The sequence below is a fragment of the Xiphophorus maculatus genome, chromosome 5 (assembly GCF_002775205.1).
Source record: "Xiphophorus maculatus strain JP 163 A chromosome 5, X_maculatus-5.0-male, whole genome shotgun sequence".
In the NCBI taxonomy this organism is placed as follows: domain Eukaryota; kingdom Metazoa; phylum Chordata; class Actinopteri; order Cyprinodontiformes; family Poeciliidae; genus Xiphophorus; species Xiphophorus maculatus.
The window spans coordinates 17,775,303-17,797,236 of record NC_036447.1 but is presented as its reverse complement, the minus strand read 5'-3'; the positions used below and the strand labels follow the sequence as shown (position 1 = coordinate 17,797,236).

General features: G+C 38.0%; 1 protein-coding gene and 1 pseudogene across 1 annotated transcript; both read right to left on the bottom strand.

Moving 5' to 3' along the window:
• Positions 1–415: 415 nt before the first annotated feature.
• Positions 416–15,263, bottom strand: LOC111608632 (fibrous sheath CABYR-binding protein-like). The gene is made up of 7 exons (XM_023333924.1): positions 15,214–15,263; positions 14,843–15,039; positions 10,688–10,788; positions 9,324–9,396; positions 5,305–5,628; positions 2,733–3,476; positions 416–1,204 (listed from the first exon to the last, which is right to left on the bottom strand). Exons 2-7 carry the CDS (start codon positions 14,913–14,915, stop codon positions 1,167–1,169), a joined length of 1,353 nt encoding a protein of 450 aa, XP_023189692.1. The 5' UTR covers positions 14,916–15,039; positions 15,214–15,263; the 3' UTR covers positions 416–1,166.
• A 2,542-nt stretch (positions 15,264–17,805) lies between these two features.
• Positions 17,806–21,934, bottom strand: LOC102227341 (annotated as a pseudogene).

The following is a 21,934-nucleotide window of genomic DNA, read 5'->3' as shown; positions in this document are numbered from 1 at the left end:
TGAGAGTCATTTCATTCATTAAAACAAAACTTTACTATCAGTGAGTGACTTTTTAAAAAAATACTTGGTAAGAAGTAAATTTTAAAAAATGAAACTTTTCACAAAGATTTCTATAATTATGACATCTCAAAAGCTTGCTCTTTTGGCACAAACTTTCTATGCTTTTTACTCTGTTTCTCAATTTTGAATAGTTATATTTTTAATAATAAAATGTTGAATTGATTTTTTTAACATTATGTCTGTTTACATTTTAATTCACTATCTCTTCATTATAAATACACACCCAGTTGACATAGAATGTCATAAAGTGAAATCAGCCAAGGTATATTTGTGGAGCTCTGAAGGCGACACGTTCGTTCAGGTGTTCAAACAAATACAAATATGAACAGCAAATGAATGTTGAAAAAGAAAAAGCAAGATTGTCCACCACTTTATTTGAAATATGAGTATGCTATGACGACACCGCTATCTTTTGCTTGTCAAGTACATTCCTCATTATGTCCCAGTCATGCAGAGTTCAAAAAACATATAAACATCCCATCTACAATCATTATTTTTCTTAATATCTTCCTTTATATGATGTGCAATGCTTGCCTCAAACTGTTGTCCCAGCCTGGACAGTCATTTTTCTTTTTCTTTTATATAGTCTTTAGTTACACTCAAAATTACAGACAAAGAGAAGGTAGATGGTTATCCTCGTTATTAAGTTTTTGTTTTAACAGCTCTGTTAAATTTGGAGGATTTCACAGATTTCCGTCACTATATCTGATTGATGAACAGGGCAACATCTGGAAATAAACAATACAATTTAAAAAAAAAAATGAAGTGTGCGTCAAAATATGGGCATTTTTCTTGAAACATTAAAGTTTTATATCTCTAACAGCACGTGACTTTCTCATTTTAAAGCTTTAAAACTAAATACTGAAAAATACTTGGGTGTATGGGCAGCAGTGATGCAAATCTGAAATATCTAAGGCTACTGTTCATTACAATATCAAAGACTTTCACTCCCTAAAAACTCTTAGAAGGTTTTGCATTACTGACACCTAGTGGACAAAAGCTATAATAACACCTGCTAATAAAGACAGCGCCTCAGAGTGTGACCTCCTCTTCTTTTGTTGGTGTCTTCTGCCATCCAGGTTTGATTGAGGAAGGCAAACTTTCTGTCACGACATGGCTGTCACCGCAACTCCATTCTCAATGGCTAAAACAAGCAAACACAAAAAAGAAGATGTGAGGTGGAAGCACGACACTTGTATGCATTGTTTTTCACTATAGGAAAAAGTAGCTTAATCAGTTAATCAGTTTAGTGTCCTGAAAAAGCAGGAAAAAATTTGTCACTCCTTTCAGAAAGTGAAACTACATTCATTACACATGGAGTAAAAATATTTAATGTATTTTATTGTTGTTCTGATTAAGGCTTACATAATGAAACTCCAGCTTTGGCTGGTGCGTCTTACAGATAAAATTATTTTTATGTTGATGCGCAGGAACAGGATCCATAAAATAATTAAATACACATTTAATTAATTATTTGCATCGGCTATTATAAGTTTGTATTTTAATCATTTTAAGAGATATTTAATAAATTGTTTATTAAATTAACTATTTAAACATTTAATTAAGAATTTATATATTCTATGATACTTTTAATTAATGATTTAATGATGTGTTATTTATTTAATATTGGGCCTCTTGGCCTTGTGTAGCTCCCCCAAATCCTTGAATGGATGTTGCTAGACAACAATCTACAACCTGGTTTATTTTTTTCTTCTATAATTTTTCCTTCCACATGATTCCACTTTTTGACATGAGGTACAAAAATATTGAACCTTTTAGATGTTTGTTATATTTTTTGAGATGCAGCTATATGTTTTGTTATGCAGTTCTCTTTTTATACATTAAGTACAAAGATGTATTGAACCTTGTTGGGAGATCCAAGCAAGTAAATATCTACTGTCTTATTAATTCACAGTCTACATATTACAACTTTCAAACAAGTTAATTAACCATAAAAATTAATTGCACAGATAATAAAGTGGTATAGGTATAAATTAACACAGAACAGTGCTGATATATTTTTAGTGTAGTAAAGAATGTAAAGAAAACTGGTAACTGCAAGCCATAAAACTAGAAATGTCTGAAGTTTCTAAGGAGATAAAGTAATCCTTGTTTTTTCCAGTTAGACTTCCAGATGTGTAAAGGCAGATGGAACAAAATTTAAGTTAATCTCCTTTAAATGTCATCAGTCACAGCCATTCTCACACGACTAGTTCTGTTGACAGGATAAAGATGATTCTGACTCCAAATTAAATTAAAATGGAGTCATTTTCATCCACTCACTGGCCACTTTATTAGTAACAGATGTCCAGTTGATTGTTAGCCCATACGTGGATCATTTAAGGCAGTAACTTAATGCATTTCTTTTTTTTTTCAGCACAAAATTATCTACAATTACTTGTATAGTTATTATTATGTGCACACTTTGTTTTTCGTTAATTATAATTATTAGAAAAGTGTCATTATTGTTCTACAACCAATTGCGTAAATGTGTTTTTTGTGTTTAGATTACTTTTTGTTATTGTTTTAACTGCCATTTTTTATTCTTTTGCCCTGTAAGGTGGAGGATTACACTTTGTTGTCTGCCTTCCTTCAGGTTGAACAGAGTCGCGTTGGGCTCTTACATGTACGGCTGAATCAAACGCAAACAAACAGCAGCTCTGTGTTCTTACTTTGTTTTGCCAACGGTTTGCCAAAGGACTCCTTTGCTTCTTGTGCGATGTCCATGTCGAGCAGATCCTCTCCCAGAGCAGCAGGTGGCGCCGCCTCCTTGCTGGAGGATGGAGAAGAGTGGCAGCTGTGGCAGGGTTCTTCCTTGTCCGCTGGAGCCACAGGTGATGGAGGTTCTGGTTCTGTGTTTGAAAGAACCTCTAGGCTTGGCTCGGTGGAGGCGGCTGCCAGCTGAGTCGTCTCACCAACTGTCCCCAGAGGGATCTGCTCAGATTTAGTCTCCTCCTCTGGTGTTGCCTCTGCAGTGACAGTGGCCTCCTCCTCAGCAGACGAAGCCTCATCAGAGGAGAAAGAGTCTTCAGAAGAGGAGACGGTTTCCTCCGAAGGAGAGTCGGGGATCGCAGTGTTTTCTTCAGCCTCAGCAATTTCCTCAGGAAGTGAAACAGCTCTTTCCTTCTCCTCTTCCTCCTGCTCTGCGTCAGCTGCTGGAATCCGGTCAGCAGATAGTTCTTCAATAGTTAGACCATGTGGCACTTCTTCCACCTCAAATAATTGCTCTTCAATATAAACAGCTGCCTCTATAGATGTTTCCACTGTGGTCTCTAGAGGATGTGGTTGGAGATCTTCCTTCAAGTTGTTCAGCTCCTTTCCATCGTTTTCCATTTGGTGCAGAGCTTCCCCCAGACTCTCCTCACCCACGAAGGCGTTGATGATCCCTGCGGTGGAGCTAGCCAAGGCCTGTACAGCTGTTTGCAGATTGTGGGACAGCAGGAACCAGTCAGGATTTTATACAAAAACACAAAAACTAAAACTACAAACAATATATTTTATGTAGGATTTAAATCAGCCCAACCAATGTCATGCATTTTACATTTCTACCAAATGAAACATGACCTATTTTATAATCACATTTGCAAAGACAGTGTATCTATAACTGGATGGTCTATAGAAAACTGCCAGACTGGTTCATGCTCCTTGTGCCCAGTTGCAGTTTTAGATATGGGCAGTTGCCCAGGGCGGCATTAGAAAGCAGGATGCTCAAGCAGCATCTAAGAAGGGCGTCTAACATTTATCTGTCAGTTGCAGCTGGTTCAGGTTTTGCTTATATGTGCAATTTTGGGCCCTGTTGGAGGTTCTACATCAGAAAAGGAACAATTCTTGCACAATAAGTTAAAAAAAAATATTGAAGGTGATATTAAACATTATCCTTCAACATGCTCCATGTATTTTGTGGAGCATCTTTTGTCGCAGCAGTTTGAGTTTGCTATAAAACCATAACAAGCATAATACTACTCATATATAGTTATTTCTATAATAACTTAATAAGAAGCTGTTAATTATCTTAATAATTTAGATAGATTTTTTTCAACTGTATGCACGGAGATGCATGTCGCTGTGAGCTTCATTTATAAATAATATCATTGGGTATTTTAAAAGAGTTTCAAATAGGAAATAATCAGAAAACGTACATTTAAACCAATAAACATGATTTTTAGCTAGAATTGAGATCAAACATGCTGCGTGTCCAGGACCAGCTCTGCTTGTGCTGATGTTTACCAAATTTTGTTCAAAATAAAAAAATATATATTTTTTTCAATAACAGTCAATAAAATGTACAAATGTATATTTTTTAAAACTCCAGTGGAATTATGAATTAGTTAAAGCATTTCAAATTTCCTTTTGACCCAGTGATATTTTAATCTTTATTGATTTATTAGAACAACTTTGAATGCCCAAACAGATTGGTAATTTTTTTTAAGGATAAACATTGTACAGTATTGAGAAAAATGGGAGCTACAGCATCCTTTGATACAGGTAAGAAAATGGCTTAAAAAGTTTAAAGTCCGAAAAGATTTTAGAATGACATGGATAAAGTTCATAAGATGGAAACCAATTGGTGTAATCATTAAAAACAGAGAGGGGGTGACAGTAAAAACATAAGCATTTGATAATGCAAGGTGAAACAAAAAAAAAACATTTGAAACTATTTATTCTTTATTTATGTTTTTGCCTGTTTGTTGATGTGCAAAAAATACTTTATTTAGATGTAGTCTGAAAAAGAAGAGCCAGCAGGATTTTTTGGCCACTCTCTTAAGGCCACCATGAAATATTCTTTCATAAAAACACGAGGAGGTTCTTTCTATTGCTCATTGATGATTCCCCCTCCCCCAACAGTCAAACCATGATTTTCATTAAAACAAGACATTATCAGATTATTTGGTTTTCAGGAATGTGGAAGCAAAGGTAAAGAGAAAAAAAAGCCTCAGAAAAACTGGACTGATGAACCTCTAGTGTGCATAACATACCCACTACTATACAGAAATAAACCAGAGCATGTTCCTTTTACTTTTTGTAAGAGAATGAGGTTCATGAGTCCTTTTCCCTCAGGCCAGGGAATCAGGAATATAACACATCTACGTCCTAAAAGCCCTTCTTTCTAGATGCACCCTGCTGAGCGCTTGCACTTTCACGCAGCCACCTCTGCAGCATGGACTGCTTCAGGCTCAGGGGCTTCAGAGGGAGTCTCTGCATTAGCAGGGAGAGCAGGAGGGGCTTCTTCTACGGCCGCCATACCAGCGCTCTCTGCTGCTGCGTCCTCAGCAGGGGTCACGGCTGAAACTTCAGGTTCAACTTCCGGAGCAGTCTCTTCCTCCGCAACAGGCGCTCCCTCTGCGTCTGCTGGCTCAGCTGGAGCCTCGGTGGCATCTGCCTCAGACGCCTCGGCAGCTGCTTGTTCTTCTGGGCTGGCGTCAGCGGTGAGTTCGGCTGACGTCTCAGCCACTGGTTCTGGGGAAGCGGGAACGGGTTCTGGTGTGATCTCAGCTCCGGGAGCCGGTTCGTCCTCTGCTGGGGCGGATTCAGCTGGAGGAGACAATGTAGCCTCTGACGTGACTTCAGCTGCAGATGAAGAGGTTCAGAACAAATGTAAGTGAATAAAAGAGTCCCTGAAAAACAGCAAAAAGTTTCATCTGTGTCTCAGAGGACCAAAGTAAATTATTTGTTGTATTTCCTGACCAGGAGTACCAATAAATGAAGAGGTTGCTGAACATTAAACCGAAGGCCACAGATACAGCCTATACTTAAACACATTAGATAAACGGAAGTGACTGGCCTCTGCAGTAAAGCATTCAAGCTTACTTAAACTAATTCAGTGACACACAGCCATGACAGGCAGACTGGTAAACTGGTTAATGGATTACTATTTAGGCCTACCTGTGTGTCATTCCTCTATATAAGAAAGTAAACACTTCAAAGCAACTGATTTATCAGAATCACTGCTATGAAGAGAAAATTAATCTAAAAACAATTTCTCATTAATACTGACGTCATAATATTTTACTCAGAAATTGAAATATTTTTGGTGTTTTCATGGTTCCAATGTTTGGCTGTTTTTTCTTTTTACTTGCTGGAAGATTATGAGCTCAATCTCAAGCCAAAAAATATATTTTTCACTGATTTGCCTTCCAAAAGCTACATTTGAAGAATGGAAGAACTTTGTTTTGTGTCATTAGTTGTATAATTTAATTAACTTCTGACAACAAATTTCAAATTGAGTTGCTACATAAATCCTTATTGTCCATGAAGGCAGCGTTATTTCTTGGTTCTGACCTTTTACTAGGAAGTTGAATTTAGCTGCAAAATGTTTTTCACATTTTTCATGATTGGGTCCGATTTTTACAGTAACAGCATTTTTGTGTTTGTCAAATAAACATTAATATATGACAGCTTAAAACTACAAAACCGCATGAATATTGTATAAACATAAATCATGCACTCAGACATTTTAGTGCAGCACCCAAACTGTCTGTGAATATGTAAACCATACATTAAACCTGGAATTGTGGCACTTCTGGGCAAAATTGCTCATGTTTCCTGAGGAAAGTAGATAAAAATTGGATCTTCAGATCACAGAGAGACTGACTGACTTCAGGATTCAGTGTGATGAGACACTGCAAGGTGTTTTAGATAGTTGGAAAAAAGAACTTCCACTGGTAAACTTTTATAAACATGACCCTGTATAATCTTTTAGAGTCAAGTAGTTTTGCCTCCCATAACCCAGCTGGTCAAACAGAGATATCATTTGAGCATAAAAAGCTTTTTGACTGGGGAGGTTCTCTTGGGTCAGCACCTTTAGTCTTATCGGTCTAAAAATGCAAAGCAGCTTCTGTTAAACTGTTCAGTTTATGAGGGTGATCGTCATCAGGGCCTAAATATATTGACATATATAAAACATAGATGTTAAATTGTAGCTATAAAAAATTAGATGCTTGCACCATTTATCAGATCTGAGAACAGAAAAAAAACTTTAAACACTCTCCACATCAGAATCCAAATTGTTAAAGTTTCCATTTCTCCAAAGCAACTTTTCCATGGTACATCTGAACCAGTAGCAATCAGGTTTTGCACTAGTTAGTAGCTCAGGGCACAAGGCCACGATTTCTGCAAGCTGAGCAGACAAATAGCTCGCAGACACAAATCCAAACAGACAGTCACGATGAAGCCATTGAGTGGAGTCATTCTACCATGTGGGAGATTTGGGTGGAGCAGCCAGAAAGTTTTCAGGCTCACTGCACTCATTTTCAATTTGCTTTAGCACTTTTCAAACATGCATCTCTTTTCTTAACTAGAATGCCACTCAACGATGCAGAGTCACTTCACAACAAACACCCTGGTACTTTTCAATAAACAAGCTAGTTATGGGAATTTAGAGATTACTCTTCGTGCAGCACCTGAACTGCGTGGGACGTCTTCATCTGGTGCAACTCGTTACAGACATAGGGAATGCTGCTTGGAGTTCACTGGGTTTTAGCTCAAATAATTTGGTTATAGCCAACTTAGCAGTTTTCCAGTTCATACTCCCATTCTGAATCCAACTTGTTTTTTTTTTGTATCTGTAGACAAAACCACTTCAATGCCTTCTCTTACTTACTGTATATTTTACACCCAGCTCTGATGACTGTCCTTTATCATTATAATAGATAATGACCTCTGATCAAACTGGAATGACTTTTTCACCTTTCGCTGACATTATTTATTAGTCACATAATCACATTTTATTATAATGAGCAGACTATAGAGGATTACTTTAAGTCATCAATTATCAAAGCAGCTATGAAAGGTCCGATGTAAGGCAGCTCTTTGTCCAACCCAAAAAAGTCAAGTACGAAAAGAGCACAACTGAAAAAATATGAAAAGATAATTGGACAGAAAAAACACACTGCTAGCTTAGCTGACTGGGCCAGTGTAAAACCAGGAGGAGTTTATTTTCTTATTTTCTTCCACAGCAGGTGAATGCAACTCTTCCAGTTCCTGCAACCAGGACCTGATGTGCAGCAAGCGATCAGAGGTCCTGTGACTTATGAGGCTTTCAAAGATGTCAGTCTTAGCTCCATTCACTGCTGGTATGTAGAACTTAAAACAGCACATTTTAATGTTTGGTGATTAGAGCCATTAGTGTTTTCTGTTCTGATTTCTGATTTTATCTTACAAAATAATGCCACATTCATACTCCACCTCCATAATATTAACAGGTGCTTTGGGGTCCTTTGGACTTGATAAAGTGCTATAAAAGTACAAGCCATTTACTATTTATCGTCCAGGTAAATAAACTCATATGTAGCCCTTCGTATTTGGCCATTAGGACAAGCTGTGAGCTTCCTCACAAATGACGTTTGGGAAGCATTAAAGTCTTGGTCCAGCTATAGTCATTCCAAGTAAAAACTCCCTGGCCTTAGCGACAGCCTGGCTCTCGGTTTTAATCAAGAGGATGTTAAATTCATTACAGGTCCTTCAGAAAATGTTCAGGTTTCTTTTTGACCTACTTTCACACTATAAATAAAACATTTGCAACTACTTTTTTTTTAGATTTTAAGTGACAAACCAACACAAAGTTTAAAATAATTGTGAACTGGAAGGAAAATTACAAATAGCTTTTTTTCCGAATAAGAATATGAAAAGTGTGAAGAGCTTTTCTGTTCAATCCCCAAATAAAACCCATTGCTAACATCTGCCTTCAGAAGTTGTCTAATAAATAGCCTAAACAAAACCCACCAGTATAAATTCAGCTGTTCTAGAGCTTCAGAGGTTAGTTAGAAAATATTTGGTGACAGGATTGTTATTAAGCACTTTATGTCAGAAGGAAGGAAAATAGAGTCCCATTGAAGTTTGACAAAAGTCCTGTAGAGGTCACAGCAAAGACACGTTCTGTTCATGTGAGATCAAAATCAAATTCTTCAGCCAACATGAAATGCTTATGGGGGAAGACAACTACTATTACATCACCATGAATATCATCCTTACAATACGAATCAGCACGCAGTGGGGTTGTTTCTTTAGCTGGAAGAAGAAAGCTGGCCATAGTTGAAGGAAAGTTACAAATATGTATATATGCATACCACACTTTTAAGACTTGATAAAAAAAATGTTGAACCCATTTATTATTTCCTTCCACTTCAGAACTGAGTTGGTCAGTCACATAAGATCTCCAAAAAACACTTTAACATTAAGACAAAATGTAAGGAGAAAGGTTCCATAGAAACTGTTTTTGTGGGACACTGTGCATGTCTTATTTTTACAAAATGAGCTGATTTTACCTTTCTCCTCGGAGCTTATGTTGGCCAGTCTGTCCTCGTAACGTTCGGTATCACCATTAACTGTTTTATAGGCCTGAGAACGAGAGAAATGCACATTATAATCTGACATTAGTACAGAATACTCATCACACTACATCATGAAATAAGGCAGCAGAAACATGCTGTTTTTCTCCAAGGAAACAAGACTTTCTGTTGTTGATGTTCATGACTGAAGCGTCCAGTCATGAACAACAGCCTCTGTGTCTGCTCCAGTGTGTAAAGCTGAGGTGAAGTCTGGAGTCCAGCCTGCACTCTGGTCGCATGTTAACTGGCTCCAGATGACACCAGAAAAATATCATGCAACCCAAAATACAACCTTTATGTTTCATCTCCTAAGAATGGTGACATTACTTTATGCATTTTTTTACTTTGTAATCAGGCAAACTTCTTGCTGCATTTCTCCTGCTCCAAGCTAAGCTATTAATTCAACCCAAATAGCTAATGGTTCAGGGCCTTATAAGCAAGTGGTACGTTACATATTGAGTAGCTCCATGGTCATATTTCATTGTTCATACAAATTCATATGAAAAAGCTTTTATGAGCACAAATATAGACAAAAATCACTGAAACTTTAGTTGCAGCTATTCAGATATGGCATGTTTTGCACGTCACCAAGACGACAATAATAAATCATCAAAGTCCACAGTTTATAAAGTGAAATGAAAAGTGACATAATCCATGTTACTTCACACATTTGTAACTTAGTCTGAGATTGAAGGAAAGAAAGTTATCGGTGTTGGTTAGTTGTGAGGGGAGACGTCTCATTTAGCAGTTTTATTAAAAAGCAAAAGAGAAAAAAATGAAACAAAGAACAGATTATACAAAAAAAATATTAATAAATATGAAGACGAACAATCAATATTATTATTATTATCAATATTAGAAATTTTTGGTAAAAGACTACTGGTTTTATTCATTAGAGAGTAGAGAAAACATAAAATGCAGTGATGCTAAAATTTAACCATCTTGTGAAAAACGCAAGATGCAAAAGTAGAATCTAATTTCAGTAAATGACACAGCAAATAATGTTTATATATCCCTAAATAATTGGTGTGAACCTCTTAATCAATCAAACATTTCTTTTTACTGCTGACCAGCTTTTTTGTATGTTTTTACTGGTATTTTTGACAACTTTTCTTTCAGGATGAGCTCAAGATCTTTGAGGTTGAAACCCCTTGTAGCCATCACTCTAATCTTTAGCTCACTTCACAGATTCTGTATCAGATTCAAAATAAGAGATTTTTTTTATTTTTTATTATTATAATATACAGCTGGTTCTCAGGCTGAGGACAACATTTGTTATTGCTCAGTTTTGTAGTGCTCACATAGACGACTGCAGCGGTAAGGCCTCCTCCACACAAAACAACGTACGCCAAGTTGGTGGATCCTCCAGGAACGCCTAAGGCCATGTGTCGCACCGGGGCAGCTGGGAAACACAACAGATTGAGAGCGTGAGTTTGGAAAAATGCACAAACCGAAAAAAGTGAGCAGGTAAATTATTATTTATTTAACACCTTCCACCGTATATCTAATTTAAAACTTGTTAAATAAAAACACAGATAGTGGGGTTTTTTTTAACCTTCATTCTCCTATTAAACCCTACACCACATAGAATCAAATCAAATCAACAGGAAAATGTTAGACATTACAGAAAACATGATTTCCTCCTTAAGTACGCAGTCACTCCATCATACATTGCGTTGTGACAGCTACACCATGTCTCCATCCTTTAATCCAGTTATACAACGCAGCTCTTTGTAACCGAGGACACGGAAAGATTTAGCAGCAGCCAAGCTAAACACAGAACTGTCCCTGAATTTAACCCCACCGCAAACAGTAAAACCCTTCCTGACTGATGCATCAAAACAAACAACTTCTAATTCGTCCAGCGGATTCAGGCTCATAAAACAGTCCCTTCAGGGATCCGCAGCAATTCCCCTGAAAGCCCCTTTTAGTGGATCGTTCTTGTGCTGCTTTAGTTGTTAAACATCACCAAGAGCAATACGAAATACAAAGCCTTAGATAAGACTCTCGCAGACGCTGCCAGAGCCTAATCTCTCTCTAACAAGACAAAGAGCATATTAATGGATACAGTTGCTGCAGAGGGTGAAGTCATTTTAAGAACCGGCACATTGCTTCCTCAGGAGAGGCGAGTTTGCATATGAAGCTCAGACAGAAGCGTCTCCTTGGTTCACATGGGGTGTTAGGACTTTCCTCTATTTATAAAACCCTGAATCTGAACAAAGTTTAACATGTTATACAAAATGAATATAATGAGTTCACCAATAGTGATGAATCAGCAGATAAAAGCTTAATTTTTCTTTTTTCTACTAACCAGTAGTGTATTTTGTTTTATTACAACTCATACAGCATTAATAGTAGCAATTCTGCTGAAAGATGTGCCCATAAATCCTCCACAGGGTGAGACTGAAGAGTCTTCCTGATCAAAGATGTTTGACTTTTTTTTTTTTTTTAAGAAAACAGAACATGTTCTGCATGATGTGTGTTTTGGTTGGTGCAGCAAAAATCGATCCTAAAAACAACAAAGCCCAACCTTAAGTGATGAAGATCGACAGTGGGCGGGTTGTAGGTGATCAGCTGGTTTTACCAAATAGTGTTGCAGACAATAAACTTTTGAAAAATACCGCTATGAATTATGAAGCTTTTTAATCTAGTCTTCTTCCCTAAAGAGAAGGGAGAAGTCTGAAACATCTAAGCTGAACATCAGTCTTCATCTAAACTCCCCTAAAGAGAACAGCTTAGATGAAGACTATGATGAAGGTTCCAGAGGACAACAATCGCCTTCACAACTTGCACGCAATTTTTTTGTATTGTTATTTAAGGTTTTCTCATTTGATTAGATCTTACTTGTTGTATTTCCCCTTACTCTACCAGTATATTATACTTTCATTTGTTTTACATATTTATGCATATATTAATACATTTATCTGTGTGTAATGACTCTGCTTTCGTCGCCTCAACCTGTTATTAGACAAGCTGGTGCGATGGGAATGGGTGTGCTTTATTCTCAGAACAAGTTTCACACAGGAAGGTCATTACTGGCGCACCACCTCCAAGCTCCATTTCCTTGTACGAACCTGTCTAATGCAAATGTGACTATTTGAAGTAGGATTTTCATGATTCTCAATGATGTTTTTGAGATTGGAGTTGGTTTAAGTCAGTAGAAGTTCATTTTGGTCTTGGCCCCTCCACCTCTGGAACCAGCTAATCTGGATTTATTCTAAATGACCCCGAAGGATAAACCTTTAACTAGACTCGCAGTAAAAAATCCCAAAATATCCCTTTAAGTTTGGTATTAAAACCTTCAGCCTTTTTGAACTTGATGCCGACTACACGCAACTCCATATTGATGTGTCTTCTGATGACCCACTGGTCCACCTTTTTACTGTATTTTAAAGCTAGGAGAACCCTGACAAAACACAAGTTTGCATTAATGTACAGACATTCAGAGAGAGAATCACACAGATGACTCTGAACACTGGGCGTGAACTACTCAGATCAGGTAAAATAAAATGAAAAGACTGCTGCACTGCTCTGCTTCCTGGTCCTCCTAAGTAGAACAACTCTCCCCAGTTGGGTGATTACTAAATTCAGCAACAAGAATGCTGAGGAGGTTGAAGAAGAAAATTAATGTCTCACTGGTTATATCTGTGCTTTTCAGAACTGCTTTTAAAGTGTAGTTTTTAAATTATCTAATTTCACCATGCAAACTCTTCAGCTCCTGTGATGAAGGTTTTCGGTTGGTACTTAAAATTAAAACTAAAACTCATCTTAGATGCATTGTTCAGACTTGAGATCAGCTAATGTTTTCTTTTTAGCCTGACTTTCATTTTGACTTTCAGAATTATTTTATTTTACCGAATGTCAGAGTTTGTCTTTGCTTTGTTGTTTTCCATTTTCAATTTGATCGTCATGTGTTTAATATTATTTACCTCTATGTTTAAAGTATCACTTAAGATTTTAAAATCCTTTACATGTAATCGTCTATTTTCTGTTCTTTTTCTGATTATTAATACCTGATTTATTTTATGTGTTTTGCAATTCTGCATTGTTGTTGGCATGCTTGTTTGAATGTCTGTAAAAGCTCTTCATTTCATTTGACTGTGTGACAAGTGCTCTATAAATAAAGTCTGAGTAGTTAGTTTTGCTTTTTGGTAGTCAAAACCATTTTGTTTTTGCAAAAAGAGCTGCACAAGCATTAAGGTTACCATGAAAGGTTACCATGTTGACAAGACTCCTGCTCTTGTGAAGCCAGGCAGAATCTATGTGACATTTTAGATGGAGGAGAGTCCATCTTGAACTCACCAAAACAACAGAGAATCTTACTTGAGCAACAGATTCAAGAATTGGAAAACTAAGCTGTTTTTTTTGTTTTTCTTGCTCCACTTTTAGCAAAAGAGAAAAAGCAGGCATGTTGAGATGGCTATTGTTCTAGCTCTGCTGGATTTAAAGCTCAGCGTTTCCATTTTTGTGCACGGCTTTCCCAGTAAAGTTTACTCATATTGCCCAGCCGTGGATGCTTTTGTAGCCATCTGTCCTTCCTCCTGCTCTAATACCCATGGCACATCAGCTCCATGCGCAGGTTATTTATACAGGTAATCAGTTAATCCCTGTGGATTCCTCAAGTTCAAGCTGCATGTATAAAATGAACGTGGGTCAGGCAGCGACAGAAAACAGCCTGCAAGGACAGTAGCTTCCTGCATCCAGCTCTGCTGTCTTTGTTTAAATCATAAAGTCACACAATAGTGTTTCTCCAGCCTAGATGCATTCAGGTTTGCAGGAATTTTCTGAAACAGGAAATTAAAGCTGCCTCTCGCCCTCAGGACAGATTCCACAAGCTCAAACTCCAAATGCAAAGGACAACCAGGGGAAGCATGCACTTACAGAGATAGAAAAAGCTCTTGAAAGAACAAGAGAACAGTTCAGCTCCAACGTTTCCAAAATGCTTGTATTCAGGAATGAGACATGCTAAATGGTACACAATGTTAAAAGTCCCATCACTGTTGCACGATTCCCATATTCGGACTGATTCTACTTCAGATAGTTCACAATAATTTATTTTTTTAAATGACACCAATTTAACAAAAAAATTGCAAATATTTACCAATGTATGGAAACGGTTTGAAACATTTTATCCACAATTCAAGAGTTTAGCTGTGAAGTTCTGTCATGCATGTGAGAACTGCGTGTTCCCCATCCAGGACACACCTCCTTCACTCAGACTCTGCACATTAAAAACCAACTAAGATTCTCTTTTCCAACATAACCTAAAAAAAAATACCCTAATACTTAAGGTAGTAATAATCTTTTTTTCTTTTAAATCACACTTTGAAAAGTTACTTCCGGTCTTTTTCCCCAAATGACGAACACATCAAGCTGTTCCTCCGACTTCTTACACCAGTTCCAATGCTAATTGATAAGTAGACTAAATACCAGAAAGTGGTAAACAAACAACATACTGCTCTTGGATATGGGCCTCAGAAGCCACCGTGCCAGCGGCCCGACTCCCTGCAATGCCCGTCTGCAGAACATGTTGACGTCTTTTTAGCAGCAGGTGGAAGGACGCGTCTGCCTCCAGTCGCTCTTTGGAGATAAATGACCAGCAGCGCTCTCCTCCTGCTCAATGTTGGGGATGAAGAGCACACCAGCACGCCCTCTGAAACAAAAAGAACGCCCTCTGCAGGTGAAAATCTCAAACTACAAATGGACAAGGGGGAAAAAAATTATCTGCTTGGAAGTAAGAATGTATGTTTCTGCAGATAATATTAAGCAGAATTTTTAAATCTCATTTAATAATCACCGAGCAGAGTGATGGAAATGAATACTTTACGAGCTGTCTGCATGTGCGAGGGTAAGAAGGTTCAGAGAGCCCGCAGGCTGCTTTTCAAACGGATTACAGACCAAACCGTCTGCACGGAAAGAGCGGACTGCAGTTGCATAACGAAGCAAACGGTGCCAGAGTATTGATGTGAAACACTGATGTCAGAGACAAAGCCCAAACCAAATGGAGGGAGGCGAAGAAGAGGCGCACAGGCCAGAAATAATCATTGCTTCAACAATATCAGTCAGAGGTGACATTGTTTTTTTTCTCTTTCAAACCTTTTCTCGCTTTTTATTATTTATTCTGCCCACTTTGATACATATGATTTGAAGTGTTGTCTTTCTTTTTCTTTTTAAAATGTTTTTTTTTTAATTGTAACAAATTTTATTTATGATGTCTTACATAAATCTTTTTTTTTTTTTTTTTTTAAAAAATAGGTGTTGTATCTCTATGGGACTCACCATATGAAATGAAAGTTTAAGAAAGAAAAAAGTTTGTAGAAAAGCCTTCAGAAGCCTTGGAGAACTATTGCTTGTGATTGTTTTTTGGGTTTGTTTTTTTCTGGTAACGTTGGCAAAAAAAAAAAAAGTCTTGAGTTTACTCAACGACAAACATCAGAACAGAGATAGTTTACAAGTTACATCAATTATAATGGACCTGGTGAACCTACAGTTCTGAAGTTATCTGTTTGCATTGTTTAGCTGAAGACACATTTACAAAGAGCTTACAAATGATCATAGGATCTCACTGAGCAAAGGTTTGTTGTGCCATATTCTTTCCCTTTCTAGATAATGGAATAAACAAAGGTAGGAATAATGTTTTGATGACCTCGCCCTGCTTTAAACCTTCTGCAACATCTTTCTGAACCCATATGCTGTGTCGGTTCACATGAAGCTCTAATAAAATACATTTAGGTTAGTTGACAAGACAAAATGTGAAAAAGATCAAGCTGAAAAACTCTTGCAAGGTACTACACATACATGTGAAATAGAATTTTAAGTTTGTGCATTTAACGTATGAAAACGAAGAAAAATGTCATTTTAAAATGCGAGTAGCATTAATGGTCTCACTTTGGCATCAAAGTTGTTGCAAAATCGCAATGTTCCTGATTTTAGACGCGATCATGGCGTAGCAGCACCACTGAAGGAGAGCTCTGATCTCCTGCCTCTGAACATAAATGTGAGGATGCAACTGAGGAAGATGGACTAATAAATGTTCAAATACTGAGTGTGTGCATCAATCGCAAACAAGCATAGACTAAAGTTTTTTCTAAGAGACATGAAATAAGCTTTCTGTTATAAATTACTTAAAAAAAACAACAACACATTTTGCATCTTCAGCAAAAACCTCTTTACTGTTTTCATGGTATTCTCCAGAAAAGCCAGCCGTCGTCCCTTTGGTTATCATCTTCTTTGAGTTCACATTGAGACTTCTTACGTTTGACTGGTGAATGTTGCACCAGTGCGGCACACACACACATACACACTCCCCCGTGTGTGTCCCTCATGTGACCAGCTATGAATCACCGATTACACACATCATCACAGATACACATGTGATGCACTTTTTTCCACCACACACACACACACACACACCCACACACATCGGGGTCACGCATAAGAACGCAGTGTGATCGCTGTGGAGTTTGTTCCTTCAGGATCAAATGCTGTGGTGGGGAACGGTCAGAGGAGCATCATAAAAATAACATGTTATTGTTACGCGTTAACTGATAGATGTTTTCTATCAAGAGTAAATAAATCACAGCGGGATCGGCCTAAAACCTTTTAGCTTGCTCCCGTTTGGTGAACATGTTGAACATACAAGGATGTCGTCACACCATCAACCCTCCGGATTGTTAATTGCGCATTTCACAGAAATATTTAGATTTCTAGATTTTTCGAGGGCACCTTTCTGACCACAGGATCCTCTCAGATACAAAATCATGGAAAACATAGAACAAAATTTCCCAAATGTTGTCACACACACTCGTGTGAAAACTTTATCTTAGTTTAACAGTTACATGCAACAAACAAAGTCTGTGCTGCTAAAAAGTAACATTTTTGAGCAAAAAATGTAATACTATGCCACTTATGCATTCAAGACTCAGTCCACAGCCTCATCTGATTTAAACCTTAAAGTGAATGTGAGGACCTGTGTTTGCTTTTTTCTTTTACAGGCTGGAAAAAGTAGATGTCTGACTGGTGAATATTTTGCTGCGTTAAGGAATAAAATCAGATCTCAGTAATTGAGCTAGTGGTCAAGGGTAAACTGGTGGAGCCGGGATAGAAGCTGGTTCTGAAGTACGTTGAAATTTGAAAATGGAAAAGTAAAAGATTAACGCCAACAGGCAACAAATATAAAAACTGTACAAATCATTGAACTTTCAAAATTATTTTCCCCATATTTTGATCTGGAGCATCCGGAAGTAATGAAGTCTCCATTGCCAGTGTCTGAATCATGTCTTACTGATGAGGAACTTACTGCAGCAAAAGGGAAAGAGTCAGAGTGAGACAACAGTCCCAGATAACACACATTCCCAGTGAGACCACACAGGCTGAGAACACACACATCACGGTGCTGAAGGCTCAAGGATGTTTGTATTAACAGTCTTTTATTTTGAAACAATATAAACAATAAGATCACAAATATACAGAAATATTTCAAGGAATGCATCAATTATGAAAATCAAAGCTATATAAAAAAACAAAAAACATTTGGCATTGGTCAAAATTAATCACAAGGTGTATTTTTACATTCAGAAGCTCAAATATTAAGAAGCCATAGAGTCACATTTTCTACTTGAGTGTGTGGAGGGAATCAGAACCGTTCTCAGCAGCAAGTCCACGGCTCCTTTTCCTGTTTTTTCCTGTGAACTTTAAACGATCCGCTGTATGCTGGTGAATTAGCCATTAGAGTTTTGTGTTTCTTCAGCATCGTCCCAACGGCAGAGACAATGTCCTCCACTTTACTCCGCTGACACAGCTCCTCTCCTTCACCTCGTCGTCCATTTAAGCGTTTCTTAGGCAGGTTCTTGGCAGAAGTCTCAAAGAAAACCATCCCATGAGCCTTGGCGAAGTTCATGGCCAGCTCCTGGCTCACATGGCAGTCGGTTCTGCCGACATCACGGAGGTCACTCTTATTCCCAATGAGGAACCTGAGGAGAAAGGTAACAAATGAAACGCGTCTCAATGTGGAATTCCACTGGGCTTTGTACTTGGGATATTTTTCAAATTGAAAGCTTCCTACAGGCTTTATTTGGGGAAACTTACCGTCTTATACAGATCAACCAGTTTTAACTAATCATGTTGTCTAAACTAACAGCTGAACTGCACCAATTAGACTAAAAGAAATTGGATTTGTTTATTGTAGGAGACAATATTAAAACGTTAATGATAAAAACAAAACAAAACCAAAAAAAAAAAAACCAGAAAGTGATATATAAAAAAAGACTGGAACAATTTCCAGTGCAGATTTTTTTCAAGAGATAACCTGCCATTATGTTCATATTCACTTACATGGAACTTTGTAAGAGCACTAATAAAAATCCAATTTTAATTCAAACAAAAAGACAAAGGATATATCCAAGATCAGAGCCTGTTTCTTATTTAATGACATGATAAATCATGTCATATCAAGAGTAGTTTTGCAACTTTTGTTTTTTAAAAAACATTTTATACTTTTATTATGGAAACCGGCCCCTGCATAGCTGATGCTGAGTGAGTTTTTTTTTATTTTATTTCACCAGGAAAATCTACGGTAAAGTTACTTTGAAAAAAAATCCTGGTCAAACTGGAAGCAACACACAGAGATTACAAGAACATTCAAAGTAAAACCAGAAACCACCAACACCGTCATAAAAGTTAACACCGTAATAGTTTAAGACTTTAAGTTCATCTTTAAAATTTTTTTTAAATATTTTTAATTCATAAAAAAATAATTTCTTCATAATATTATTTGTATTGCAACCATGAAACTGATTTGTTTCTAAAAGGTTCTGTTTTGCATTAAACTTTAGTACTTTTACTTTAACTTACTTGGGTATTTCGTGACCCAGAGAGTTCTGCCGACACTCTTCCACCCAGGAGGTCAGTCCATTAAAACTGGCCGGACAGGTGACGTCATAAACAAACAGCACCGCATGGGCGTTCCGATAATAGTGCTGCACCATGGACTTCCGGAAGCGCTCCTGTCCTGCAGTGTCCCACAGCTGGAGCTGATCGGCGGGTTGCAAAATGAGAAACAAGGGATTGAGTACAGAACCGAGATGTGGCCTTTTCTCAAAGTTAGGTGGCAGAAACTAAAACATAAATAAAAGAGGAAATGAATGAGGCTGAAGGCAAACAGAGGAAAAGCAACTGTGTGTTGAAATGGCTCCAAGCAGGCAGAACAGAAGTAAAGAAACGACGCCGTCATTGGGAGAAATAAGAGTGAGTCATTTCTGATAGCGAGCAAAGGAAAGAAACAAACATGTTGACTTCGACCTGGAGAACATCCCAATCAATAATTTGAAACAAGATTTAAAAAAAAAATTCATTCAGTACTTTAAAATGGACTCAGCAGCAGGATAAGCAGCTGGACAGGTCCGTTTCACACCTGGACTTCAGAGAATTAGCAGGACTCAAAGTCCATCTCTTGCTGCTCGAACATGATCCTAAAAGTTGTTTCAATCAATGAATGTGGTGCAGAGTTTTACAAGTCTTTGTTTATTTTTAACTAAACCTCTGCTGTTTGGTTTTCAGAGAGCCTTCAGATTTTTCTGACCTGCTCCAGGCATGTTATGCAGTGGCTTGACTATCTCTGGACACACAGACAGACAGTCTCCTTCAACGTTGCATTCAATTAAAAATGGCCACATCATCCTGTTTGGACTTGGAGCAGATTGCAGCATTACGTTCCTCACCAGCAGGACGGACGGCAGAAAAATCTGGATGTTCAGTAAATGACTGATCCAATACAGTATTATGATCTGTAATTTCTCTAACTGAAAGGACATCAATCAATCTTGGGTTTTCTTTGGTACAATGTTACAATCCTAGCAAACTTTTCCTCTGAAAGTTACTTTCACTCTTCCTGTGAAAAATGTTTAATCTCAACCAAACTTTTGTTTTTAAAGTCTATATTCTGCAAAAAGGAATATTCCATATGAAGAAGACGAAACAAAACAAAAACTCCCAACAAAACCGGTGTTCGTAGATGTTCTCGATAAAATCAGATGTTTTTGCAAAGAATGGGCACAAATATCAATCTTTTGATCTGCAAAGCAAAGACATACAGTACATCAAAGCTTACAGCTGTAGCTGCTGTGAATTGTGGTTTTACAAAGCACTGGATGCAAGCTCTTGAAAAAACAAAAAGGAAACAAAAAATATGTGCAACCTTTTCCTTCCACTTCCTAATAACACTCCGGTTTGTGTTTACCCATCACATCAAATGCAAAGTTGTTTATTTTAATGAGGAAAAAATGGGGAAAAAGAAGATAAAATAAAAATCACCACGACATCTTGAATCTAAAGCAGATGAGTTTTGTTATTGAGCAATATGACACTTCTTCCATCAGAGACCAGAGGGTGAATCAAACCCTTTCCTCCTAACGGCATACAGCAGAAAAAGTTAAGACACTTCCTCTCTCATGTGTCAATTTCAAAACACTCAGGAAACCAACCAACCAACCAACCAACCAACACCCACACATTTTAAAAAAAAAATTGTTTTTATGGAGAGCTTATTGTCATGTCTGCAGAATGCTGCTTCCCAACAAATCACAAGTGCACCATGACAGAGCTGGAATTAGATGCACTGGTGAGGTTCACACACAACATGCCACTAAAACTACTTCTCCGCGCGGGGATTTATAAGCTGCAGACACAGAAAGTCCGGCTCATTTTCTGCTATCCTGGGAATTTGCTGCTCAGCTGAGAACAAGCAACATCTCCATGGAAAAAAAAGGAAGGAAATACCAAACATGTTTTAGCTTGAGAACGATCTGTGCTGTGCGTAAAAATGTTTTGGCACGCTGTACATGTCTGCACCGTCTTCGGGGGATTTTAACTTAAAACGAGTATCCTAACAAAAAGTCTCCTCTTACTTTTATTTTCTCTCCATCAACTTCCAGCGCTCTCTCGCGGAAGTCCACCCCGATCGTGGCCTCACTCCTGCGGGGGAACTCCCCGGCGCACAGTCGGTGCGTCAGGCAGGTCTTCCCCACCCCGGAGTCTCCAATCACCAGCACCTTGAAGGTCCGACAGCGGCTAATCAGGGAGGACACGCTGCCCAGAGAGCTGGAGAACTCAAGAGAAGACTCCATGAGTCTGACCTCCACACGGATCCAAACTCTGTGACTCCAGTGATTCTGGGGCAAAAGCTTCCCTTTATCCGGTCCGTCCTTTTTGGCCAAAAGCTGCTCAGCCTCACTCCACCGCGCTGGACAGCCGCGTGGGTGAGAGAGGAGGGGAAGTGGGCCGTCTTTCCTTCAACATCTGTGTTTGATTTATCGGAGGAGCCAGAGGGCGGAGAGACGTCGAGATCTGACCTGATCGAACATGTTGATTGATGGGGCGAAGGTTTAAATTCCTTTCCTTAACACTTTCACATAATCAGATGAAACGAACCGCTTGTATTTTAAATAGATTTGACACAAAAAGTGCTTCTACTTTGGACTGGAGTATAAGTTAATGTGATACAGGACCTTTGAACAATCTTGAAGGTGAATCTGTTTCCTGTAGAGGTCGCT

Excerpts from the sequence above, each read along its gene's own strand:
- LOC111608632 (XM_023333924.1), bottom strand. The coding sequence starts at position 14,915 with ATGTTCTGCAGACGGGCATTGCAGGGAGTCGGGCCGCTGGCACGGTGG. Across the intron at positions 9,397-10,687 it reads TTACCGCTGCAGTCGTCTAT|GCCTATAAAACAGTTAATGG; the intron begins GTGAGCACTACA and ends TCTCGTTCTCAG. Across the intron at positions 3,477-5,304 it reads CGCAGCAGCAGAGAGCGCTG|CTGTACAGGCCTTGGCTAGC; the intron begins GTATGGCGGCCG and ends ATCTGCAAACAG.